The 20,393-nt window shown below is 36.4% G+C and overlaps 1 protein-coding gene and 2 long non-coding RNA genes across 4 annotated transcripts in view; 1 reads left to right on the top strand and 2 right to left on the bottom strand.

Annotated features, from left to right (window-relative positions):
- LOC309662098 overlaps positions 1-20,393 on the top strand; it is a 306,967-nt gene that overhangs the window by 200,235 nt on the left and 86,339 nt on the right. The gene's annotated exons all lie outside the window — the stretch shown is intronic.
- Positions 1-20,393, bottom strand: part of CLOCK (clock circadian regulator) — a 67,144-nt gene that overhangs the window by 18,643 nt on the left and 28,108 nt on the right. For both annotated transcript variants that reach the window (XM_082464477.1, XM_082464478.1), the window contains exons 7-14: positions 19,650-19,770; positions 15,965-16,078; positions 15,711-15,829; positions 13,860-13,942; positions 13,541-13,647; positions 11,539-11,686; positions 10,895-10,970; positions 1,567-1,708 (exon numbers count right to left, since the gene is read on the bottom strand). In XM_082464477.1, the coding sequence (XP_082320603.1) occupies positions 1,567-1,708; positions 10,895-10,970; positions 11,539-11,686; positions 13,541-13,647; positions 13,860-13,942; positions 15,711-15,829; positions 15,965-16,078; positions 19,650-19,770 (910 nt within the window). The remainder of the gene's footprint in view (positions 1-1,566; positions 1,709-10,894; positions 10,971-11,538; positions 11,687-13,540; positions 13,648-13,859; positions 13,943-15,710; positions 15,830-15,964; positions 16,079-19,649; positions 19,771-20,393) is intronic.
- On the bottom strand, positions 4,459-10,888 carry LOC309662099. The gene is made up of 2 exons (XR_014264514.1): positions 7,274-10,888; positions 4,459-4,782 (listed from the first exon to the last, which is right to left on the bottom strand). It is a non-coding gene; the product is annotated as an uncharacterized lncRNA (long non-coding RNA).

The raw sequence follows: 20,393 nt of genomic DNA, 5'->3' as shown, positions 1-20,393 counted from the left end.
AAAAACCCAATAACTCAATTAAAAAACGGCCTAAGGACTTGCACAGATATTTATCCAAAAAAGACACAGAAATGGCCAGCCGATATATGAAATAATATTCAATGTCACTAATCATCAGGGAAATGCAAATCAAAACCACAATGAGATATCACCTCTACCTGTCAGGATGGCTATTATCAAAAATATCACACTGTAAATCAACTATACTTCAATTCAAAAAATATACAATTAAACTATACTTTAATTGTATACTTTAACTATACAATTAAAAAAAAACAAACAGCTTATAAACTGTTCAAAAAACAAATCTGAAGACAAGTGGTCGTAAGAACGTGGAGAAACTGGAACCCTTGCACACCGCTGGTGGGGATGGGAAATGTTGCAGACACCGTAGAAACAGTATGGATGCTTCTCAAAAAAATTAAAATTAGAACTACCATATATGATCTAAAAATCCCACTTCTGGGTATTTATCCAAAAGAATTGAGATCAGCATCTCGAAGAGATATTAGCATTCCAACGTTCACTGCAGCACTATTCATGATAGCCAAGGTACGGAAACAATCTAAATGTCTATTGACAGATGAATGGATTAACAAAATGTGGTGTATACATACAGTGAAATACTACTACTCAACCTGGAAAAGGAAAGACATTCTGCAATTTGTGACTTGGATGAAGCTTGAGGCCATTATGCTAAGTGAAATAAGCCAGTGACAGAAAAGACAAGCACTGCATGACTCCATTGTACGAGGTATCTGAAATAGTCAGATTCATTGAATCAAAGAGCACAATGGTGGCCAGGAGGCAGGGAATGGGGAATTATTAATTAATGGGCATAAAGTTTCAGATAAGCACAATGAATAAGCTCTAGAGATCTGCAGTACAACGTCATACCTACAGTCAACAATAATGTACTGTACACTTAAAAATTTAAGAGGGTAGATCTCATTTTAAGTGTTCTTACCACAGTAAAATAATTTGTTTTTTAAAAGAAAGAAATAGCTATAATAGGGGAAAATTTTTTTTCTAAGATCTCAGAAATTTCTATATTTAACCTCTTTTGATGTTCTACCCACAATGTTGAGTAGTTCAGACAACCTCCTTTTTCATTATATATAGTTTTAATACTCTGAGAAACAAAGGTGCTAGACTCTTTTTAAAAAATTAAAAAGGATATTAATTTAATGACAATTATGTAAGTCTTCATAAAGACAAGATACACACAAAACACTTTCAAAAAGCAAACTCAAAGAACACTACTTACTGGCTCTATCAATAAAAAAGGAATTACTGTAATAGTTTTGCTTTCTTTTAGAGGAACGATTAAAAATAACTTAAAAAGACCAATATTACTACCTACATATTTTATAGGCTACTTTATAAACTTAACTCTGCTAAATGTGAGCAATGTGCCTCTTGCTCACTGAAAAGGTTAGTGTATTTCAGAAATGTAAACACTTACAATTTGAAAGTGGCAGTGATGAAAAATGCTGATAGCGGCAACATAAACAATTTAGAAGGACTCTCTTTAAAGGAAGTCTGCTTTCAAACTAGGGTACTCACAGGAAGGGTCTGAGACTGCAGTGTGAGATGATTTTCTTGAACTCCGGGAGGAAGCAGAAGGAGTTGGGCTGTGATCAAACCTTTCCAATGCTTCCTTGAGGCTGACTGTATTTATACGATTATCAGACCCAGAATCTTGGCTCTAAGGAGACAAGAGTAAAATAAATGTTTTCTTGTGGTTCAGTTCAGAGTTCCCAAATTAGCAATACTGCTTGCTAATTCCTCCTCCCCAAAATCAGTTTTTACCCCATAACAAGGGAAGTGTACCTGTGTAATATTAGGTAAAGAAATGAAAAAAAAATTTTAATAGCCAGAAAGTTTTGGTTTCATTCTCTATTTAAAAAAACAACAGATGCAAAGGAATGAAGTTGGACTCTTACCTTATACCATATATAAAAGTTAACTCAAAGCGGATCAAAGAGCTAAACATTAAGAACGAAAACTATAAAACTTTTAGGAAAAAAAAGGGAAAAAGCTTTATAACATTCGATTGGGCAATGATTTCTTGGATATGACACTAAAAGCAGAGGCAACAGAAGTGTATCAAAGGACACTATAAACAAAGTGGAAAAGCACCACGGAATGGGAGAAAACATTTGTAAGTCATTTATTTGATAAGGAATTAATACCCAGAATATATAAAGAGCTCCTACCACTCAACATCAAAAAACAAACAAACAAAAAACCAAAAAACAACAACAAAAACAAAACCCAAAAATACGTGCCACAAAAAATCCAGTTAAAAAATGGGCAAAAGTCTTGCAGAGACATTTCTCCAAAGAAGATATATAAGCAGCAAACACATGAAAAGATGCTTAATATCACTAATCATTAGGGAAATGCAAATCAAAACCAAGAAATACCACTTCAATCAAGACGGCTATTATAAAAAAAAAACCCAGAAAATAACCAGTGTTGGTGAGGATATGAAGAAATTGGAACCCTTGTGCAGTGCTGACAAGAATGTATAAAATAAAACAGTACAGCTACTATGGAAAACAGTATAACAGCTCCTGAAAAAATTAAATATAGAATTACCATATGATCCAGAAATTTCATTTCTGGGTATATCCTCAAAAGAATTGAAAGCAGGTACTCAAACACATATTTGTACAGCCATGTTCATAGCAGCATTAATCACAATAGCCAAAAGACGGATGCAACTCAAGTGTCCATTGATGGATGAATGAATAAACATAATGTGGTATATACATACAATGGAATATTACTCAGCCTTTAAAAGGAAATGCTGACACAAGCTACAACATGGACGACCCTTGAGGACATTATGCCAAGTGAAATAAGCCGGTCACATACAGACAAATACTGTATGATTCCACTTACATGAAGTACCTATAGGAATCAAATTCACAGAGTCAGAAGTAGATTGGTGGCTGCCAGGGGCTGGAGGGAGGAGGGAATGGGGAGTTACTGTTTAATGGATATGGAGTTTCAGTTTGGAAAGATGAAAAAGTTTTGGTGATGGATGGTGGCGATGCTTGCACAACAGTGTGAATGTACTTAATACCACTCAACTATATACTTAAAATAGGTTAAGATGTTAAATTTTGTTACATATATTTCACCACATCAGAAAAAAAAAAAAGTGAAAAAAAACCCCAACAGAATTAAGATGACACTTAAGTTTACAGACAAGGCACTAAAAGCATCTTTGGAACTCCGCATTTGCCTGCTCAAAATCTTCTCCTTCACATCAACTCTGACCTTTCTCCAGAATTCAATATCCATATTGGTGATTCATCCAATATCCTGTCCTGTCCTCTCAGCTTTCTAGGAACTCCTCGTCTCCAAGAAACTTTTCCCTCTACTCTACCGCATTCAATCTCTACTCCTTGTAATTACCAGATACTCTAGCACCTCTAAAAGCACAAATTAAAATCTGACTTTAAACCATCCCTGTCCTACCTAGCCTTCCAGCTCACTTGTTCCTTTGGAGACAATTACAGTCAACCTAAAATGATCGCCAACCTAAAAAAGATACTCAACACTAAGCAGAAACATTAAGTTTTCTAGTGGGCTCATCTTCCTACTCTTCACAATTACTCCATATCTTTCCCATTGTTCTTAAACTTTCTCCCTCTCTCAACTGATAGCTTTGTCTTATATAGATGAGAAAACTTGCCACCACCAAATATGTAACTCTACCTATTAACATACCAGGTATATGAATACAACCATCTTCTCTTTCCTCCTCATTATAATGGAGGGAAGTAGGTCCTTGTTGAATACCTATTTTATACATAGTAGTCTGCATATGTTAATCTCAGCATCCTAATTTATCCCTCCCGCCCACCTTTCCCCTTTGGTAACCACAAGTCCGTTCTCTAAGTCTGTGAGTCTGCTTCTGTTTCGTAAATAAGTTCATTTGTATCATTTTTTAGATTCCACATATGAGGGATATCATACGATATTTGCCTTTCTGTCTGACTTACTTCATTCAGTATGATAATCTCTAGGTCCATCCATGTTGCTGTAAATGACATTATTTCATTCTTTTTTATGGCTAATATTCCATTATGTATATGTACCACATCTTCTTTATCCATTCCTCTGTTGATGGACATTTAGGTTGGTTCCATGTCCTGGCTATTGTAAATAGTACTCCAATGAACATTGTGGTGCATGTATCTTTTCGAATTATGGTTTTCTCCATATATATGCCCAGGAGTGGGATTGGTGGATTATATGGTAATTCTATTTTTAGTTTTTTAAGGAACCTCCATACTGTTCTCCATAGTGGCTGTACCAGTTTACATTCCCACCAAAAGTGTAGGAAGGTTCCCTTTTCTCCACACTCACTCCAGCATTTATCATTTGTAGACTTTTTGATGATGGTCATTCTGACCCATGTGAGGTGATACCTCATTGTAGTTTTTTTTTTTTTTTAAATTATTAGCACCTTTAATTATTATTTATTTTATTTTATTTTATTTTGGCTGTGTTGGGTCTTTGTTTATGTGCGAGGGCTTCCTCTAGTTGCGGCAAGCAGGGGCCACTCTTCATTGCGGTGCGTGGGCCTCTCACTATCGTGGCCTCTCTTGTTGCGGAGCACAGGCTCCAGACGCACAGGCTCAGTAGTTGTGGCTCACGGGGCTAGTTGCTCCGCGACATGTGGGATCTTCCCAGACCAGGGCTCGAACCCGTGTCCCCTGCATTAGCAGGCAGATTCTCAACCACTGCACCACCAGGGAAGCCCTCATTGTAGTTTTGATTTGCATTTCTCTAATAAGTAGCGATGTTGAGCATCTTCTCATGTGCCTATTGGCCATCTGCATGTCTTCTTTGGAGAAATGTCTATTTAGATCTTCTGCCCATTTTTTTTGGATGAGCTGTTTGTTTGTTTGTTTTTTAGTATTGAGCTGCATGAGCTATTTGTATATTTTGGAGATTAATCCCTTGTTGGTTGCATCATTTGCAAATATTTTCTCCCATTCTGTGGGTTGCCTTTTCACTTTGTTTATGGTTTTGTTTGCTGTGCAAAAGCTTTTGTTTAATTAGGTCCCATTTGTTTATTTTTATTTTCATTACTCTAGAAGGTGGATCCAAAAAGATATTGTTGTGATTGATGTCAAAGAGTGTTCTGCCTATGTTTTCCTCTAAGAGTCTTATGGTATCCGGTCTTACATTTAGGTCTTTAATCCATTTTGAGTTTATTTTTGTGTATGTTGTTAGAGAATGTTCTAATTTTATTCTTTTACATGTGGCTGCCCAGTTTTCCCAGCACCACTTATTGAAGAAACTGTCTTTTCTCCATTGTATATTCTTGCCTTCTTTATCATAGATTAATTGACCATAGGTGTGTGGGCTTATTTCTGGGCTTTCTATCCTGTTCCACTGATCTGTAAGTCTGTTTTTGTGCCAGTACCTTACTGTTTTGATGACTGTAGTTTTATAGTATAGTCTGAAGCCAGGAAGACTGATTCTTCCAGCTCCATTTTTTTTCATCTCAAGATTGCTTTGGGGGCTTCTCTGGTGGCTCAGTGGTTAAGAATCTGCCTGCCAATGCAGGGGACATGGGTTCGAGCCCTGGTCCAGGAAGAGCCCACATGCCGTGGAGCTACTAAGCCCGTGCGCCACAACTACTGAGCCTGCACTCTAGAGCCTCCAAGCCACAACTACTGAAGCCTGAGCGCCTAGAGACTGTGCTCCGCAACAAAAGAAGCCACCACAATGAGAAGCCTGCACACAGCAATGAATAGTAGCCCCGGCTCACCGCAACTAGAGAAAGCCCGTGCACAGCAACGAAGACCCGATGCAGCCATAAATAAATTAATTAATTTTAAAAAAAGATTGCTTTGGCTATTTGGGGTTTTTTGTGTTTCCATACAAATTTTAAGATTTTTTGTTCTAGATCTGCAAAAAATATCATTGGTAATTTGATAGGGATTGCATTGCAATCTGTAGATTGCCTTGGGTAGTACAGTCATTTTGACAATATCGATTCTTCCAATCCAAGAACATGGTATATCTTCCCATCCATTGGTGTCATCTTCAATTTCTTTCTTCAGCATCTTATAGTTTTCAGAGTACAGGTCTTTTGCCTCCTTAGGTAGGTCTATTTCTAGGTATTTTATTCTTTTTGATGCAATGGTAAATGGAATCGTTTCATTAATTTATCTTTCTGGTCTTTCGTTGTTAGTGTATAGAAATGCAGCAGATTTCCGTGTATTAATTTTGTATCCTGCAACTTTACCGAATTCATTGATGAGCTCTAGTAGTTTTCTGGAAGCATCTTTAGGATTTGCTATGTATAGTATCATGTCATTTGCAAACAGCGACAGTTTTACTTCTTCTTTTCCAATTTGGATTCCTTTTATTTCTTTTTCTTCTCTGACTGCCATGGCTAGGACTTCCAAAACTATGTTGAATAAAAGTGGCGAGAGTGGACATCCTTGTCTTGTTCCTGATCTTAGAGGAAATGCTTTCAGCTTTTCTCCTGCTGAGTATGATGTTAGATGTTGCCCTCACTGATTCTTAATTCCTAGGTTATCAACATTCACATATCCGACACCATGACTTCTCTATTCCTTGATGAAGATCTTGACAACCACTTGTCCTCAGTCACTTATTCTTATAGTTAAACCCTAGACCTTGTCATAATCAATAAAAATAAACATTCCATAACCTCAGTTTCAAACATCCTACTCTCTAACCACCTTTCCCCCTGTTTCTTCCTCATTCCCTTTAGTATCCCAACTCCAATAATACTTCAGTGGAACCTAAAATACATCGATTCTACCACATTTTCATAATCACTCTGTCTTCTCTTCCCTCTTTAACTAGCTTAAAATCATGGTTAATCATCACAAACACACCCTTGAGTGTATCATCAACTCCCTTGCCCCTATCTCCCTTCACCATACTCCCTTAGGAAAATCCCAGTGCTGATGAAACCCAGTTTTTAACCTATTCCACATCTGTTCCTGCACAGCTGAACATGGCTGAAGAAACACACATGGTAACCATTGTTCTCTCTTTAAATAAATGACCAAGACCCTCAATGAGCCCTTAATCCTGCCTGCCAAACAGACTAAAATTCCCTTGTCCATTCACTTTCTCACTCTCCTAGAAAACCATTCAACACTTTTCCCTCTTTTCAAACCCCAAACTCCACTTCCTATTTCACTGTAGAGAAATGCCACAGCTCCACTACTATATCAACCTTCCTACCAGCATACATACTCACATATTCTACCCTTCTTCATGTTACTGTAATTCAGGGACCAGCACACTTTTCTGTACAGGTCAGAGAGTCAATATTTTAGGCTTTGTGGGCCACACAGTCTCTGTCACAACGATTCAACTGTTGTAGTACAAAAGCAGCCATATGCAATATACAATTACGTGTGGCTGTGAAATCTGATGATATTATCTTTGTGTGTCACAAAACATTCTTTTTTTTTTTTCAATCACTTAAAAACATGTAAAAAACATATTTGTAGCTTGTGGGTGTTACAAACCAAGGCAGAGGGCCAGATCAAGCCGAAAGGCCATAGTTTCCCAACCCCTTCTGTAGCTGAAATCATCTGCTCCTCTATCTAGCTAAGCCTAATCCATTCACTTGTCCACTAGATCCCATCTTCTTTCACCTACTCAAGAACACTGCTCTAGCATTTCTACCACACTCTCTCCTATCACCAATTTTTCTCTCTCCTTCAGACCATTCTTGTCCGTATACAAATATGCTATTATTTCTCCCACCATAAAAAGCAAAAGCTTCTTCTTAGCCCAGTTCTTCCTATTATTGCCAGATCTCTCTCCTCTTTGTAGTAAAACCCTTCCTTACTCACCGTCTCTAATTCCCCTTGTCTCAGAAAATTCTCTTCTAAACCCACTCTAATCAAGCTTTCCCTCATATTACTATTCCACCTGGTCTGTTCTTACTGATCAATAAATACATGTTACTGAACTGAATGCTCAATTCTCAGTACTCATCTAATTTAACTTATTTCAGCAGAACCTGACAAAGCTGACTGTTCACTCCTCACTGACACGCTCGCTTTCTTTTCTTGGCTTTTAGGACAACTTAGTTTCCTGGTTTTATTCCTACCTCAGTGGATATTTCTCCTTGGTCTCCTGTGATTGGTTCTTCCTTGACCCCTTCACGTCTTAATGTTGGAGTGCCCCAGTGCTTAGTGCCTGGTCATCTTCTCTCTACACTCATTCCCTTGGTGATCACATTTAGATTCCTGACTAAAACCATCCACACATGGACGTTTCTGAAAAATATATCTCAAGTGGACCTCTTCCCTAAACTCAGGAGCATCATGGTGGTTAACATTAATGCGGGGAGAAAGTAGACATAGTTGGAGTATATTTTGGAAGTAGGGCTAGCTGAATTTCCTAGGATTGGACATGGGCATGAGGGGAAAAAAAGAAGTAAAGAGAACAATCTCCATATGTATTACTTTGGTTTCTATGATAGTCCTTATTTCAAGGAACCCTAGATTTAAGCACTTCCCTCAGAAAATTTCTGTCACTAAAAACATGCTGGATCTTCCTCCCCTAAGCAGACAGAGCCTCTTTGGAAACATTCTTTCATGTGGGACCCATGAGAGCAGCAGCCGTATTCTCAGCAGCTAGAGCGATGTCCAGTACTTCCCGGCACAGGGAAGGCACTCTTCTTTTTTAACTGAAGTATGGTTGATGCACAATATTGTTAGTTTCAGGTGTACAACATAGCGATTCAACATTTAAATATGAATATCATGGTAAGTCTGGTACCCATCTGTCCCCATACAAAGTTATTAGTTTTATTAACCATATTCCTACATGACTTACTTATTTTACAACCGGAAGTCTGTACCTCTTAATCCCATTCACCTATTTTGCCCCAGCCCACACCACACCCCACCTCACTCTGGAAACCACCAGTTTGTTCTCTGTATCTATGGGTCTGTTTTGTTCGTTCATTTGTTTTGGTTTTTAAATTCTACGTATAAGTGAGATCAGTTGTCTTTCTCTGACTTATTTCACTTAGCATAATGCCCTCAAGATCCATCCATATTGCTGCAAATAGCAAGATTTCATTTTTTACAGCTGCAAAGTATTCCACTGTATATATGTACCACATCTTTACTTAGGTTGCTTCTGTATCTTGGTTATTGTAAATAATCCTGCCATGAACATGGGTGCATAAATCTTTTCGACTGTTTTTGTTTTCTCCAGGTAAATACTCAGAAGTGAAACTGATAGGTCGTCCTATTTTTAATTTTTTGAGGAACCTCCATACTGTTTTCCACAGTGGCTACACCAACTTACAATCCCACCAACAGCACATGAGGGCTCTCTTTTCTCCACATCCTCGCCAACACTTTTGGTTTGTTGTCTTTTTGATAACAGCCATTTTGACAGGTAGGAGGTGATACCTTACTGTGGTTTTGATTTGCATTTCCCTGATGATTAGATGATTAGAAAGGTGTTGAGCATCTTTTCATGTGTCTGGTGGGAAAATGTCTATTCAGGTTGTCTGCCCATTTTTTAATCGGACTTCTTTTTTGTTACTGAGTCCTATGAGTTCTCTATATATTTTGGATATTAACCCCTTATTGGATTATCACCTCAAATATCTTCTCCCATTCAGTAGATTTCCTTTTCGTTTCATTGATGGTTTTCTTCACTGTGCATGCAAGGTACTTAATAAGGTTTGTTGAATGACTGAATGACATCCTCCCATTTCTGTCCCCTGGCATGCTGCCTATTTTAACTCATTTTTTTATATACATTTTTGACCTTTTCATTCCACTTATTTTTCTACAGGTCAAAAATACTTGTTGTAGGCAACTTCTGATATGGCTCATAATGATTCCTACCTTCAGGTATTCATAACCTTGTATAATCCCTCCCCTTTACTGTAGGCTGGATCTAGTGACTTACTTCTAATGAACAGAACAGACAAAAGTGATGGGATATCACTTCTGTGATTAGGTTACAAAAGACTGACTTTAATCTTGCTGGATTTTTCTCTCCCTAGATCTTCTTGCATACTTGTTCAGATAGAAAGGGTCACCTGGAAAGGAACTGAGGATTGCCTCTGGCCATCAGCCAGCAAGGCACCAAGGCCCTCAGTCTAACAGCTCATTAGGAACCCAATCCTTCCAACAACCACTAAGTGAGCTTGGAAACAGATTCTGCCTAGGTTGAACCTTGAGATGACTGTGGCCCCCAGTGACGCCTTGATTACAGACTTGTGAGAGACCCTGTGCTGAAACGTTGTGCCTCATGACCAATTCTGAAGCAGAGGGCCCAACTAAACTGTGTCTGGATTCTTGACTCACAGAAACTATCAGATAATATATGTGTGTTATTTTACATCATTAAGTTCTGTTACACAGCAGTAGGTAGCTAATATACTACACTCCTACCTGATACAATGAAAAGAGAAACCAGAGTTCAAAATCTGACTGTAACTTGCCAGCCATGAGTCTTTAAGCTCAGTTTTAATATTTTCAAAGTGGGGATATCACCTACCCAGATAAGGATGTCTGAGAAATAAATGACATTTTGTAATTTATATAAAAACCAAGCCAGAGCCTAGCACATTGTAACAAATGTTAGTTTAAATCTGAGATCATACATGTCTCTCATACAATTATCACTAAATAGCAGCCCTTCAAATCTTTTTTAGAAGCACACAAGGTTGTAAGATATTAAATTTAATATAAAAATAAATAGTAAAGTACAGTTATAACCCTGTCACAAGTAAGGAAATGAAATATTTGAAAAACAATTTTCCTGTAAATTATTGAGTCTTGTCTTTCACTGGGAAGAAATAAAAATAATTTTTAAAAACTGTAGGATAACATACTTTGTCAGCAGCTGTCTCCGGAAGAGACTCTTCAATGCCAAGTTCTCGTCGTCTTTCAGCCCTAACTTCTGCATAACTACAAATGGTAAAAAATAGAATTTCACTGTTTGATCATTCATTTAAAATACTGCAGAGGTGTACCCATTCAGTGTTTGTTATGTGTCTTACTTGTTCATCACAAATTCCAGACTCTTTTCTATGCACCACAAAAACCTAAAACATATATACATGCAGTGTATATCTTAATTCAAATTCCATTTTTCTACATATCTCAAAAGTTTTATGTGCTACTGTAAATGATCCATAACCACACAGAACTTAAATTAAGACGAATTAAATAAAGGAAGAGTATGCTTTATCTACTCCAGTTCTCCTTTTACATGACTGACTGTGGTATATAAAAGACAGTTACAATATCTGCTCTAAACCATAAAATTTATGTCAAGAATTATATATCTCTATATATCTGTACTGTATTTCTTTCTATATAATGCCTATAAGTAAATGTAATAATAAATTGAAATATATATCCAAAATGGTGAAAAAATCACTTTGTATTTCATTAATAAGTTATACATAAAATTACATTCCAGAATCATTATGGATGTTTCTATATTCAGAAATTCTGTAAAAAGAATTATTACCTTACTACGGTGTGAGTACAAACAATGAACTCTGGCCTTGAATTCCACTGATGATAAGTGATATAATAATGAGTTTGAAGCCAAATCCACTGTTGTCCTTTGGTCAGGAACCTATAGTAACATGATTTGCCTTTCCCATATTGCATTACTAAGAAGAAAAGAAATATGTTTTGATTCATATTATTAGATTTTTAGCCAAAGGTATCACCCACATTTATATCTCTCTATATAATTCTTCTTCTGGCTTTTCAATAACATATAGTACATCAATTATAAGAAAATGCTATTCTGTAGAGATAGCAATTAGCATATCTTCCACAGTGCCCAATTTACAGCTGATCTTAGATACTTTTTCACATACAACAAATTTCCAAATACTCAAGAATAAATTATTCACATACTGACTTTCTCCTGCTAAGACATACTGAGGGCAACAGCAATAAGTAATCACACCTGAGCTCCACCCACCCTCCCGGCCCCCACAAGTACAGCATCTTTGAGGCATTTAATTCTAAACCTTAACTAACCAAAATCAGAAAAACTTAATCATTTAAAGTAACTGACAATACAGTATTTCCCAAAACATTCTCTGTAGATTGTAAGTTCGGAAGCCTTTTAATGATATTAAGCAAAAAATGGGTTTTGTGGTTAAATTAACTTGGGAAAATTTGTTAAATAGGTCTTCTCAAAGCCTTGAGTATGCTAATATATGTCAAGATTCTGGTGGTGGGAAGATGGGGATTGATTATAAGCTGTTACCTAGTTTTCCTTGACCATAAAATTCATTTTTAATAGACTGGCATTCATGCAAGAAACCTTAGGAAATGCTGGACAGGAATCGCTTGCTCTATTAATGAGGAAACCAAGTTCTACATACTTGAAACTGCTTGTCCAAAATTACCCACCTAGCTAATAGAGGTGTCAGATATTTTTAATACATCATGGAGCTTAGTGCCCATTATCACTTGAAGTGAGGAATGTTTCTTTTGTGAAGTGACTTTACTCTGAAAATCTTCCATATAGCTGATGATATTATATAACATGCTTTAATTTCATAGAGAGAGGTTTATGAGACCAGCCTAAGAAATTATGAAAGTATCTTAAATATCTAATTTAGAGGACACTCAAGAGGGAAGTATTTGGAGAGGAGGATCAGAGAAGCAAATAAAACCTATTAAAAACAAACTTCTGAAACAAGGAATGAATAGCACATGGTAAAGGGGTAGGGCTAGACTCTAATCCTGTCTCTGCCACCAATGAGTTATGGGCTTGTGAGTAAATTAGTTAGCCTTTCTGCGTCTCAGTTTACTTGTGGAGATAATAATAGTACCTACTTTCTACAACTGTGATGATGAATAATAGAGAATAATGTACGTAAATTGTTTAGAACAGGGCAAAAAATGCGATGATAATGTTCCTTCTGCTAATATAACAATGGCAGGTAACATTAATGAAGCACTCACTATGAGTTTTCTTTTTTTTTTAACATCTTTATCGGAGTATAATTGCTTTACAATGGTGTGTTAGTTTCTGCTTTATAACAAAGTGAATCAGTTATACATATACATATGTTCCCATATCTCTTCCCTCTTTCACTATGAGTTTTCTAAAAGAGATTCTATAAATGTGTCCCTACCTCCTGGGCCTGGATATCAAAATTTATGAAATAGTGTTCTAATATTTTGACATACTACTACAATTTTCAAACGAATCTACTTCTACTCTAGATGTAGAGCTTATACACTTCAAAACAAGGTTTATTAGATGCCATATTATAAAACTGTACTTACTACTATAGACTGAAATATGTAAAATGGGAAGAAGTTTAATTTAGACTTGATCTAGGATTCCTATTGGAATTAGTTATATATACAAAGAAAAAATTTCCAATATATTTCAAAAATACAAAAATGGTTCTAAGTTGGTATTTCACCACCTTCTATTAATATGATAGTTACTTACAGATTAAAAATTATCACCAGAAATATTAAAATCTACTTACAGTGCTCATGACATTTTGCCAAATTTTCTAGGTCATCCACATGATAGTAATCATAGCCTGATGTTCCCAGAACTTCGAATGGCAAATATCCTATTATGGGTGGTGCCCTAAATTACATATAAAACAACCAATATTATGAATTTTTCCATAATAAAAAATACTCAACTAGAAATCAATTTTGGGAGGAACCTTTATTTTTTAAATAATGGATAATGAGTTTGAGCGTCCTGATGAGAAAAAGTTTGTCCTTGAAATCCATTAATTTCAAGAATTATAATATGATTATTATCTTTTTATAGAATTGAAAAATGGGAGTTACCTGTGATCTAGAAATAGAAACTTCCATTCTAAACTATGTCTAGATGTAAACTCTTCATTAGGTTCTTCAACAGTGCACATTTCCTACAAATAAATTAATAATTAAAATTTAGAAATACTTTTCTGTGTCCTTAGCACAGTCCCAAACATTGTTAGCTGTAAAAGTCATTCTTAGCTAACTTTTCCCTAAACACTTTTTTAAATACATTTTTATTTTCTAGTACCAAGGAATATGGCAATAAATAGATGCAGGCTTCTGGGGGAGTACTTCTCACTCGACACATTTCTCTACTCACTCACATGCCTATAAACCCTAATTCTGAATTCAGATCTCTCTCCTGAATTAGAGCTCTGTATTTCTGTCTGGATGTTCCTGCACATCACAAACTCAACGTGTCCTAAAATAAACTAACTGCTTTACTCCTCATACCCAGTTACACAATGTTCCATCTCATTAACAGAGGCATACCTGTGTTATGCCATTAAGTCTAGAAATCTGATAGTCACAATACACTCATTTTCACCATTCACCATCTAAATGGCCACTACTAAATCCTTTCAATTTCACCTTCTAAGTTTTTAAGAAATCTGTTCAAGCCCATCCATCTTCAGGGTCGTAGTTTAGACTCTAGACCCTTGCCATCATTGGCTCACACTATTGCCAAAGTGTCTCCCCAAACAAGTCTCCCTGTCCTTCAACTCATCTTCTATTCTGGCCACAATTACCTTATAAATACTCAAATATGATTGTATAACTTCCCTGCTTAAAAACCTTAATGGTTGCTCATTCCATCAGGATAAAATCTACACTCTTCAGCAAGGAGAAACAAACAACAAAGAAAGAAGCACATATCATTGCCGGCATCTGCTTACTTTTCTAACATCATCTCTCACCATCCGTATCCGCTCCTCCACACACAGTAACCCTAGACTCTAGTCATACTCAACAATGTATTCCAACCTGCCTCTGTGTCCTTGAATAACCTTCTGTAGCACAGTGCAGTGATTAAGAGTTTGGGCTTTGAGAGAAAAAGAATTAGAATCAATCTCAGTTCTACTGCTTAATAGCTGTGACTTTGGGCAAGTAACTTAACTTCCCTAAGGCCACAGTTTCCTTAAATATAAAATGGTGATCATACCAGCATTTTTAAGAATTAAATGAGATAACGCATGTAAAGTATACAGCATGTGGTAAGCACTCAATAAACATTTTAGCCACTGCTATTAAGATCAAAACAAGCAGAGCGAGACTGGTTCAAGATCCTCTAACTGCTAATTCAGTACTTTGTCCTATAATATGGTGTTTCTCTAAATTTAAAATCTTAGCCTGGCTTATTTCCAGCCACTTTCCAGTGATTGAAGTCTTTGATTTTCCCACTTCCCTACTAATCATCTGCTTCCTGGGCCCAGGATATAAAAATAAATTATTTAACTGAATTTCAAAACTGAAAAGGTACATGAAAGGCAGTAAAAAGCCACTTGTGTATTTCAAAAGAAAATTTCAAAACCAATCTTTTAAATCTACCTAGAGTTTTGGCTTTTCCCCTTTAATGTAGTTGTGAACCATACAAAAAAAGCATCTTAAAATTTTGCACAAAAGCAGGACAATGGTGAAACATAACCACTGGTTAACTACAAAGGGTATACGTTTAAAAACTAGTTATATAATTTAATGAGTGCCTTGGTAACTCATTATTTGCTTCAAAAATATCATGATCATGTATATTTAATGTCTCATGGCCACTACCACTTCAATGCATACAGGAAGTATCTGGAAACAACAAAAAAATTACACAGACAATTCTCATAATATAAAGTGAAACCCCTTTGCGAAATAAAATTAGAAACATACCTTGATGAACTGAGGTGTAGCTAATCTGACAGTAGCTACAAAACAAACTCTATCTTCATAAGAAGGCCTGTGTGTGCGTTGTATTGTTCCTTCAAAACCATTGTGTGCTGAAGTGGATACTAAAACAATAAGGAAATAAGTATCAACAGTTACTCCAGTAAAATCTAGTTTTTACTGATATTCAAACATCTGTCCTTAAGAGCTTAAAAGAATACCAAGTGAAATTACATTGCAAAAGAAGCATTTTAACTTACCACTGTTTAAAGATTTGAAATTTCCTATAAATTTCACATATTCATAAGTAGATGGCTCCTTTGGGTCTATTGTTCCTCGAAGCATATGACAACAAAATTCTAACTGATTTTTTGCTGAAATAAGAGAAAAAATATGACATATTTGTGATTTATCATAATGAATATCACACAAAGTAAGATTATAACAGTTGTATAAGTCTACAATCATTATTTCCTCCAACAGAGGTCCTCAATGACATTTTGTTTAGTCCATAAAAGCAGAGTTTCTTTAGATGATCTCACCTTGTCCTTAATAAAGAAAACAGATCTTCTGATACAAGCCACTCCATGTTCCTCCATTTTTATTTGTCCTTCCTTCTCATTCTTCACTCTAATTTCAAAGAAAGGTTTTGCTTCCTATTCCAAAGCTAATACTTCTATCTCTACCTTGAACAGTCTTTCCTCTCTTCCTTCTCTAGAACCAGGGCCACACCACGGTATTTATTCCTTTAACATCCATACATGTTCCTCTTTGGGTCCTTACTTTCTACTTTTAAATTTGTTCAGGTCTTTCCATCTCAAACATATAAAGAGTTTTTCATGCTACTCTTTTTAGTAACACAGATCTCCTTCCTTTTCAATATGTGCTCTAGTTTCCATATGTTCACCTCCCTTAACTTTATGCATTGTGGCTTTTGCCCTCACACCTCTATAGAAACTGCTCTTCTAAAAATCACCCACGTCTGTATTAAGCTCAATGGTCTTTCCTCATTGTTTCTACCTCTTCTTAAAATTCACATATTTTCATTCCCATAGTATGAAACTTACCTTCCTACCTTACTGACTATTTCTACCTCTTCTGCTAATCAGTCTTCAAACTATGGGCATCACAAAAGTTCTTTTGATTGTAATCTATTATCCTTTACAAACTTACCAGCATTGACAAACTTATTTACTCCTAAATCTCTCTCCCCAACTCTAACATTTTATATAAGACCAAGTCTCATATCACTATTTGATTTCAGAACATCTCTACCTGATTGTCTCATCAGTAACTGAAACTCAAAATATTTGAAAGTGAATTTATCCCCCTTTCTTCCTAAGCCAGCTGTCCTTCCCCTTCGTCCTATGTATGTATGCTTATCTCCTTAGTTAGAAATCATATCAATTTGGTCTCTTCTCGTCCTATCACCAGTTCCCAAACTAATCTGTCACGGGATGTGCTGTTCATTTCACCAAGGAAGCTCTCATGAGTCATTTTTTCCAAATGAGCACCCAGTACCACCAGCTTGGGACAGACGTACACTACCCTGCATCTGGGTAACTGCAAAAATGGATTCTCCATGCCCCCACACTCTTCCCACTCAGAGTCACCCTTGCCTGTTACTCTAAGACTAACATCACTTTCATTATTATTATTTCAGCACTCAAGGAGTAATAACACCTCTCTTCACTCACAGCGTCAAACACATACTCTTCTGTTATTATCATGAATGGGTTTATCATCAAACTCAACAGGTTCAAACTCTAACTACACTCTTCCTAAAACCCTCCCCACTGATGATCCCTAGCTGTTTGGACACCTGTGCCTAACATCAAGTCCTACTGAGTTTATGCACTCAACGATCGAATGCATGCTTTCCTCTCCATCCTTACTTCTACTGCTATCCTTTTAATCTCCACTCTTGTTATTTTTCAAAATTTTTCACCTGAGAGACTTCCTTTTCAGACCACAAAACCACCCAAATCCCCTTGCACTGGCTTCTCACTACGTTAAAAAATAAAAACCAAACTGTTTAGGATGAAACATTAGGCCCTGTTTCCTTCTCTAGACACAGATCACATCACCTGTACTACCTCACCTTCATTATGACCCAAATGGCATATTTACAGAATCCTGAAGTTTCCAAGCAATTTACCCTCTGTTTTACATCTCGTTTACTCCTTTGACATGAAACATCCTTTTCATATACAAAAAAAGAAATAACTTTTTTTGTATATCAGTTCTTTAAGCAGGAGGTCTGCAAGTCATTTAATTAAGGCTTTTCTCTATTACAAAGTATTTTTGGGGACTTCCCTGGTGGCACAGTGGTTAAGAATCCGCCTGCCAATGCAGGGGACACGGGTTCGAGCCCTGGTCCGGGAAGATCCCACATGTCTCGGAGCAACTAAGCCCGTGCGCCACAACTACTGAGCCTCTGCTCTAGTGTCCGCAAGCCACAACTACTGAGCTCACGTGCCACAACTACTGAGCCCATGCGCCTAGAGCCTGTGTTCCGCAACAAGAGAAGCCACCACGATGAGAAGCCCGCACACCGCAATGAAGGGTAGCCCCCCGCTCACCACAACTAGAGGAAGCCCGTGAGCAGCAACGAAGACCCAACGCAGCCAAAAATAAATAAACAAATTAATTAATTAATTTAAAAAAAAAAGTATTCTTGCCTGATACAGAAGCCTAAGGTCTGTATTTCTGCCAAAGGCTTTCGTCCAGTTCTCCAGACAATGTTGCCCTTGTGAAGGTCTCTAAAGCAGACTCCTCTTCTGTCCACCTCTCGCCATGGCCCAGGGTTCCATCTTTCTAATTTTTCTCTCCTTATTCTATATATTTACCTCAAGCAATGTCATTCAATCCATGGCTTCAAATACAGTTTACAGGCCTATAACTGGCCTCTACATCATTATATCCAACCCAAATCTTTCTCCTAGGTGAAAGACTAGTCCTTTGGTCAATGTCATAGGAACTTGATTTTTAAACAATTATAAATAGGCTTCAAATGGATTCTCCTGGTCTCCGGTTTTTCTTCTTCTCAACTCCTTCTGACAGGCTATCTTATCAAAGATGTATGTTCACACATATTTACACGTGTGTGTGTGTGTCTGTGTGTGTATGTGTATCTCAATTCTTGAACGGTTAGTGTTCTACAGAATTTGAAGATTCAAAATATAAAGAACCTTTAAAATGATTAATGTCAGTATTACCGGAAAAGTCAAAACTTAAAAATCATGGAAAAAGTAGAAGACATCTAATCACTAATGGCCAAATGTAGTGCTGTAATGATTTCAGATTTTACACAGGATAATTTATGCAAGAAAATGAGGTATTCTGGTCAAATTAATTTGTCCAGTGAATCTAGGAGAAAAGTCAGATTATACCATGGTATTTTATACTTATTAAAGGCAGGGACTATTTTTCCCTATTCTTGGCACTTTTATGATATAGCACACAAATGTCTGGCACACTAGACACATCCAATAAATTACTGTTTAATTCTGTTTAATTAATAAAGCAAACAATTTCCTTTATTAAATAATTTTTTTAAATATAGAAGTCTTGCCCCATAGTTTCAGTGTTCAATTGGTTAGTGATGGTGAAAATGAGAATGTTTCATTTTCTCTCATTAAACACAGTAAGATTTTATATAAAAATTAAAAAGAATATACTGCAAGTTCCATTTTTGTGTAAAATACAGTTTTATGGCATATTATAACAAGAAGATGAGATTTCAATGTATTCTGGAAGAGTTCAGACTTCTAATATGGTCATAATTCCATCATATGTTAATATTTAAAAAGGATCTAATAAGGCATTTGGAACAATGCCATGTGTTAATTTGGTTAAACATACCTGGGTTTGTCACAAAATTACAAAAGTAAAGGATAACGCAACCAAATCTGTTTAACTTTTTGCTTAAGAACTACTACTTACATTTTAAATATTCAGGGGTTAATGAATCACTTTCCAGCAGATGCGTAGAGAGGATTTTATAAACTTCTGAATGTTCCCCCTCTGGGATAAAATTAAATATACTTTGATCCACAAGATCTGACTGAAAAAGAAATTTTTAAAAATTAAATAATTATAGTGATTCAAGAGACATTTATTTTAAAAGTACATAATCACTCTTAAAACATCAGATGAGCATATGGTTAATGTTTAATTATCTGTAAAAACTGACAAATGTCACGTTACAGAGCACAACTCAAAAAACAAGACTGAGAAGGTGAAAGAGGTCAACATGACCTCATTGCCTCTGAGACTAGTGTCATCAGATTCATGATCAATATGACCTTTGAAAGTCTGATAAGTTATTTGCAAAGGTGAGTTTCAAATTTGAACATGTAAAATATAACAGGACTAAGAAAGTTGATTAGAAGAATCTTAGGCTACCAGATGTAGCCTTACCATACATCCCAAACTCTGGTAAGTTATGGTGGTGTACACTGCAATAAAGGGCCACAGGAGTGGCCACAGGCTACGTGAAGAGGAGACTTGACTTTGGTGTCATTTCAGTTGTCCAATGTGTCCTTTCTTTTTTATTTCATCTTTTCCAGCCATCTACCCTGTACCCCACTGTCAAAAAGCCATGCTTTAAGATAACCACTCTCTTCCCCAAAAAAGGCAAGTTATGTGTTGAGCATTATAATCCTTGCTAAAATACGGCTTTAATCA

Source organism: Balaenoptera physalus (genome assembly GCF_965194825.1).
Source record: "Balaenoptera physalus genome assembly, chromosome: 5".
Taxonomy (NCBI): domain Eukaryota; kingdom Metazoa; phylum Chordata; class Mammalia; order Artiodactyla; family Balaenopteridae; genus Balaenoptera; species Balaenoptera physalus.
Note: the sequence above shows the minus strand (reverse complement) of the source record. Positions and strands in the feature narration are given on the sequence as shown.